We start from the raw sequence: 7,350 nt of genomic DNA on the forward strand, positions 1-7,350 counted from the left end.
AGATAAATATATATTTGTGTGTATTTTACAGACTTGGTTTATATTAGTATGTTCTCTATTTAATTTAAATGTATATATATATATATATATATATATATATATATATATTATATATATATATTTCTATAAATACACATTTTTATATATTTATATTAATATACAGTATATATTTTTTGCTAATTGTCAATCAAAATTGTCGGATAATATGTACATTTACAGAATATTTAGAGAAAAAGTTTATAATAATATTATCAAACTTCTTAACATATTCTTCTCTGATATTTTTCTCCATCATCAATCGAAATAAAAACATAGATTATGTGTACTACTCAAATTAATCAGTATTAAAATATAATAATTAAATAATGAAATAAATGATAGATAATAAATTGATAATAAAATATATAGTTAATAAGAATTAATACGATTTACGTTTCAGAATTAATGAGATAATTCTTTTGCAAAACTAAAGATATATATGAAATATCTCAAAGATATTTCATCGAGCCGAAAATATGTTATAATATTTTCGGCTTAAATATCTCATAAAAATTCACATTTAATATATATATATATATATATATATATATATATATATATATAGATAAATGTTCACATTTATCACGAAGCACAGCTAGTACAGATGACATGATTTTATTTCAAGCGTGGACAAATTTATATCATAATTAAGATTATAAATTAAGATTATAAATTTATCAAAATATTAATAATTATACATTAAGTTTATAAATTAATGTATGTAGAATGATACGTTTTAGTAAGTATGCTAATAACAATATAACATACGTTCCGCTACATCAAAGTAACCAACATATTCTGTCTCTTCTGGCGTGATGTCGTTGAGAAATCGGTCGAGTTCTAAGTCAAAGGTTGAGCGAAACATGTAACGATCATTTGTATAAAACTGCATAATATAAAGTTTATGAAATTAATGTTATTATGAATTAATGTTAATAAATTAATGTTATTTAATATTATGTCGCATTGAAAATCAAATATCAATGTTATCATTCTCATGTTACTATGATCATATAAAATTTTGAAATATAAATATATGTTAATTTCGATAACATAGTATAAATATATAACAAAACGCGTATAAACTCGTAAATTAGAATCAAAGGTAGAAATAGAAAATATATGAAAATATAAAGAATATAACAATGTAAACAATAACAATTTATAATTTAATTATACAATTTATATGAAAATAGAGAATTTAAAATTATATAATATTCAAAAAATTAGTTTTTGGATGTGCACAAATAACTTACAAGTCCATCATGTTGTCCTTCAATTATGACTGGATCATTGACTATTACGCCCAGAAATACGTTTGCATTTAAATTACAGTCTATATCCTCAAACCGTGGCTCGTCATTTTTTGGAAATTTGCCCAGTTTTATGTGTCCCCCTTGTATTAGAAGCAGGCCACCTAACCCTAAAGTATTAAGTATGAAAGATTTATATATTTATATATACCTCATTTTTCTGAACTAATATTTTAGTTTTTACTTTGTATTTATTTTGGTAATGAAATTATATAATTTCGTATAAACAATTTTTTACCTATTTTAAAGTATAAGCGCTTATGCAAAATATTCTGTATTAATGTTATGATGTTGTAATTGGTTTTGCGTCCTTTAGCGCGTATTTTGAGCACCATTCCCGGTTCATGATTACTGGTATAATAGTTCGTTCCCATTTTAAAGGATATTCTTTCATTGCTATCTTCTTGCATTATTTCAATATTATAAGGGGTATATACTTGTAAAATTTTTGTATCCCCGGACATTCCTGTTAAAATGTAAGACTATTGTATTTCAAATGCGAAAGATCGAGAATGCTTGTTATATTTCTCACCAGTCACTTTAAAATTGTACGGTTCTCTGGTTAAATCAGGACAGGCAACAATTTCAATTTGAAATTCGTCAAAGTATTCGTGTAATTCGTACAGAACTGTAGCATATGTAATAACAGATGTAAAGTATTAAATAACTAAATTAAGTAATAAATGTTTTATACGTACTATCTCTGATATCTTCAAGAGCAATTGAATTAAATGATATGCATTCGACCTTAACTCTGGGGTCATCTTCAGGCTCATTCCCGGGGTCATTGTCGGGCTCATTTCTGATGTTCATTCGTAATAACGCTGCATTGAGGTCATTTCCGAGCTCTGCTGCAGGGCGATTTTCGTTTTCCTCTCCAGACTCTTTTGGTATGACAAGTTTAGATTCTTTTAGAGGCTTTCTTTCCAGCTTTTCTTCGGGATTATTTGTGGGTTCATCTCTGGGATTATTTTCGATTATGTTTTTATTTCTAATGTATTTTTCACGCTTAACACGTTTTGGCTTATTCGGTTTACCCATAATGCTCAATTCGAGTTTAACGCGACAATGTCGTGCAATGTAAGAATGTTATGATTTATTAGATTGCTATAAAAAAACAACAATTATAATATCAGTAATTTATATACAGAACGTAACATGTAGCAGAGTATATCACAATTATTTTTAAAGAGAATATAGTATTATTAATGATGTACATAAATTTCAAGTATATGATGTAAAATTATGTTTAATTGTGTTTTATGACATGCATTTTAAAGAGTAAATTGTAATTAATTTAAGCAAATATATCTGATATTAAAAATAAAAATTTGTTTATTAAATTAGATTAATTTGAATTTTTGAAGATTCGCTAAGTTAAAAAAAAACATTTATAATTATTTTTAAAGAAATATTTGAATTAGAAGAAATAAAATATATATGTTCCTAGGTTCTGAGGTTATTCTTTTTCCGTTATTCTGTATATGTATAATTTACATGCTCAGGAAAAATCTTTAAATAATTTGAAATTTATCAGACACCTTACAATTATATTATAAATTATATAAACGCAAAAAAAATCTGCATATAATTGTGAATGTACACATAAATTATATATATATATATATAAATATAATAATTTGTACTTACGTTATGAAATGTCTTATTGTTCAATTACTTTAATTAGTATTATCGTCAAACGTGTCTTCTTTCGCTGTTTGCAAATGTATGACTAATCGCACAGGTCGTTTTAGTATATATTATTCTCTCAAATGTAACCGAAAGCAGAAAGAATAACAACAAATAATGAAAACGGTCAAATGTACAAGTCAATATCGATTGGAGTTATTGTAAATATATCTTGAATTTACCAACGAATTTTAATACAAATACTTATATAGAGTGTCTCATATGAAGTTACGTAAACTAATCAGCTGTTATTTTTCAATGCATGCAGTTATTAAGAAATATTTTCAACAGTGCTAAGTTTAATAGTAGCTATTAATAGGATCATCAACATTAAAAATGACATGTTAGAAAAAGTTTTTAAGAATTTTTGTAAAAGAATAGAATTTTTTACAAATTCAAATGGTGCGCATTTTGACAATATTTATCACTAGTTTACATATGTGATTATTAGCTCTTTTTTTATTATTTTTTATCAGTTAAATAGACTGGTATACAAATATTTTATTTATATTTATTAAAAGCTGCAGACTTTTCTCTTTCCAACACAATTTTTCATTTCTCAATAACTGCACACATTAAAAAACGACAGCTGATTAATTTCAGCAATTTCATTCTGTGTATCTCTTTCTTCCGTTCCAGAAAAGACCAGATATCGTTTTTTTTTTTCGCGCCACCGTGTAAAGGAGTTGGAACGAGACGTAAGTTCTCTCTCGGATTTTTCTCAGCTTATCCAAAGAATCCATTCTCCGCCGGATGCTCGCATAAATGCGGAAGAGCGGCCAATATACACGCGTGGACGCGTTCAGCGCCGCGGAATCGGTCGACGCCAATAATGGAATTTACATCGGCCAGATAGAGCTGAGAGGGCGAGAACGGACAAAGGGTTAAGGAGGAGGGCGAGAAAGTGTGAGGTAAAGTGCCCAGTTGCACAACATAACGCGACGTAATCTCTGGCATCGCGATGGACGCGACGCAACTCTCTATTCATCTCTTCATATTTGCTGGAAGCGCGGATATTTGGATGAATCGATATCCCTACTATTCTGGGATTTCCCTCCCTTGCCCTTTGGTCCTTCCACCCCTGCTAGCCATTTCTCTTTCTCTTCTTGTACTTTCCTCTCTCTCTCTTTTGCATCTAGCCTTCTCGGTCCGCCGATAATCCCACCCCGTTTTGTCCTCCTTTTAGGACCAGACTGTTGAAGCCAGGGCGCTGGCTAGTCTAGCCAAATAAAAGTTGAGAGTCGTCTGGCACCCGCCGAATAGGAGGCGACATCTTGTCTGAAGATGCTAACTCTAGGCATGTCTAATCTGGGGATGTTAACCTTGCTATTACAGCATCGATGTCTACTTTTGATAGAAATGTGCAGAGTGTTCCAAGGGAAATTGCTGAAATTAATCAGCTGAAATTTTTTTCATGCATGCAGCTGTTGAAAAAATAAAAATTGCGTTGGAAAGAGGAAGGTCTGTAGTTTTTAAAATGTAAATAAATGTTAGAATTTTTTTTTTTTTTAAAGACAGTAAAGAAGAAAGAGAGATAGAGAAAGTTAAATATATAATTTTATAAAAGTACCAACATTGATTTATCTTTTATACTAGTTTGTCGTATATATATTCTCACTTTGTACATAATAAAATTATTAAATATAAAGAGCATGACAGTTTTTATTGTTTATAATTTGCGTTTATGATTTTATGTTAACGATTGAGTGATTGCGTGACAAAGAAGCCTGATGTAATAAGAAATTGTTGACTCATATTACTTAATCTATTTATATTCTAACTTTGCGTATAATAAAATTATGTAAAGTACGTGCATTTTTTATTAATTTTAATTTGCGCTCATGATTTTATGGTAATATGTAAGTGATTGCGCGACGAAAAGGCTGAGTGTTGTGAAAATCGTTGACTGGTATTACTTAATCTATCTACATTCTTAATTTGCGCATAATAAAAATACGATATATGAAATGTTTTTGTTTTTTATAAATATATATGATTTTATGCTAAAAGTTGAGTGATTGCGTGACAAAAAGTTTGCACGTGGTGATAAAATGTTGACTCGTACTACTTAATTGATCTACATTTTTATTTTGCGCATAATGAAAGAACGATATATAAAGTGCATATAATTTGTATATTGCTTTGACTCGCATTTATGATTTTATGTTAATGGAAGAATGATTCCGAGAAAAAATAACTAAATTAAGTGAGACATTATTGACTCGTACTACTTAATTTAACTAAATTTTTACTTTGCATAATAAAATTACGATAAATGATGTGTGTGCTATTTTTATTGCTTGGATTCGCGTTTATAATTTTACGTTATTGGCAGAATAATTGCGAGACGAAAAGACTGAATATAGAGAGACATTGTTGACTCGTACTACTTAATCTACCTATATTCTAACTATGCGCACAATAAAATTACGATATATAAAGTATGTGCATTTTTTATTAATTCTGATTTGCGTTTATGATATTATGATAATATCTGAGTAATTGCACGACGAAAAAGCTAAGTGTCGCGAAAAATGTTGACTGGTACTACTTAATCTATGTACATTCTTAATTTGTGCATATTAAAAGTACGATATATAAAGTGCTTCTAACTTTTTTGTGGTTTTTGACTTCACATGTATAATATTATGTTAATGGTAGAATGATTGCGCGACAAAAAGGAAGTAGTGAAAAATTGTTGACTCGTATTACTTAATGTATCTAAATTTTTCTTTTGCGTATAATACAATTATGATATATTAAATGCATGCTACTTTTTTATTACTTTGACTTGCATTTATAAGTTTATGTTAATGAGAAAATGATTGCGAGACGAAGAAACTGAATGTACTGAGACATTGTTGATTCATACTACTTAATTGATTTATTCTTTTATATTGTGCATAATAAAAGTATGATATATGAAATGCGTATAAATTTTTGGTTATTTTAATTTGTATTTATGATTTTATGCTAATAGCTGAGTGATTGCGCGACGAAAAGACTAGATGTAGTGAAAATTGTTGACTGGTGTAGTGGCGATGAGATATGCGAATCGTGTCCACATTTATAATATTATGTTAATGGTAGAATGCATCAATTCTTAACTTACTGGCTCTTGACAAAGAAACAACCAACAGGTTGTCAAAAATCGCGGACGACGCGCAGCAACACGTAGCCTTGTTACACGCGCTAGGAGTCGATATTAATAGTGAGATCGTGGTGCATGTTTTGGAAAGTAAGATACCGAAGGTCACACTAGAAAAATGGGAGGCTACACTTAATCAGCGACGAATTCCCGAAAGTAGATCAGATCTACAAATTATTATATAAAACGGCAGTGTGCGCCTCGAAACGAGAGCGTATAAAGGCGAAGGAGACGCAAGGAAGATCGTGCGAGGTCGCAATTAAAAAGAGATATTTCGGCACCGCGAATAAGGCGTTCGTAATAAATACGGCACGTGGTTGCATTATGTGCAAGAATAAGAAACATCCCTTGTTCTTATGCGATAGATTTAAGGCGCTCTCGGTCGTGGATCGGATTGAGATCGTGAGAAAGGCAAAAATATGCTTACCATTGTCTGCGTTCGCATTGTGATCAAGCCTGCAAATATTCGAATTGCACTTTTTGCAATAAGCGTTATAATACGTTGTTGCATCAAGAGGATCGATCAAACGCGAATAAGACCGACGCGAAAATGAACGCGAACGTAAATACGGTATGACTAGGCAATGCGGACGTTGGTATCGCGAGACATAACGCTACAATTAGTGACCAGTGCGATGATTTATGTTGAGAACAATGCGAGCGATGTTATTAAATGTCGAGCGTTATTGAATACGTGTGCTACAGCTAATTTCATTTCGCAGAGCTTAGTAAAACGGTTAAGATTGTCGGTGAAAGGGCAAAGGACAACCATAAGCATGATCAATTCGCTTCATACGGCATCAGAGGGCATCGCAGAAATTACCATACGGTTAACGTGTACCGAGTTCAGTAAAGATATAACATGTAGGTTTGTCCGGAAAGTAATGCGTCGCATTTTTTTAAAAAAGAATTTATTGATCGCATAGGTAAAACAACTTAAAATTGTTCGAAGTATGACCCTTCTGCGTCAATACATTTTTGCCAACGCGATTTCCATGCGTCATAAGATTTCTGGAACTCCTTGACTGGGATGCTGTTCAGGGAGGCCGTCGAAGTAGCTTGTACGTCGTGTGCCATTCCGCACTCTGCCTCTTTGACTCCGGATCGTACTGAAAGACCCATGACTCATCCCCAGTGATAACGTTGTTCAGGAAATTGGGA

At 30.9% G+C, this 7,350-nt stretch overlaps 1 protein-coding gene across 2 annotated transcripts; it reads right to left on the minus strand.

The window, feature by feature from the left end:
* Positions 1–733: 733 nt before the first annotated feature.
* Positions 734–3,066, minus strand: LOC114945025 (beta-keto L-gulonate decarboxylase-like). Of its 2 annotated transcripts, none has more exons than XM_029321109.2 (6): positions 3,003–3,066; positions 2,051–2,459; positions 1,885–1,980; positions 1,591–1,818; positions 1,296–1,462; positions 734–925 (listed from the first exon to the last, which is right to left on the minus strand). In XM_029321109.2, the coding sequence occupies exons 2-6, from the start codon at positions 2,391–2,393 to the stop codon at positions 788–790; spliced, it is 972 nt and encodes a 323-aa protein (XP_029176942.1). In that variant the 5' UTR covers positions 2,394–2,459; positions 3,003–3,066; the 3' UTR covers positions 734–787. The 2 variants fall into 2 exon arrangements, with proteins under 2 accessions (XP_029176942.1, XP_029176943.1); XM_029321110.2 differs by having other exon boundaries at positions 769–879.
* Between the last annotated feature and the right edge of the window lie 4,284 nt (positions 3,067–7,350).

This window comes from Nylanderia fulva, unplaced genomic scaffold (assembly GCF_048542155.1).
Source record: "Nylanderia fulva isolate GAGA-0341 unplaced genomic scaffold, ASM4854215v1 Scaffold10, whole genome shotgun sequence".
Lineage (NCBI taxonomy): Eukaryota > Metazoa > Arthropoda > Insecta > Hymenoptera > Formicidae > Nylanderia > Nylanderia fulva.

Excerpts from the sequence above, each read along its gene's own strand:
- LOC114945025 (XM_029321109.2), bottom strand. The coding sequence starts at position 2,393 with ATGGGTAAACCGAATAAGCCAAAACGTGTTAAGCGTGAAAAATACATT. Across the intron at positions 1,819-1,884 it reads GTACAATTTTAAAGTGACTG|GAATGTCCGGGGATACAAAA; the intron begins GTGAGAAATATA and ends ACATTTTAACAG. Across the intron at positions 926-1,295 it reads AAGGACAACATGATGGACTT|TTTTATACAAATGATCGTTA; the intron begins GTAAGTTATTTG and ends TATATTATGCAG.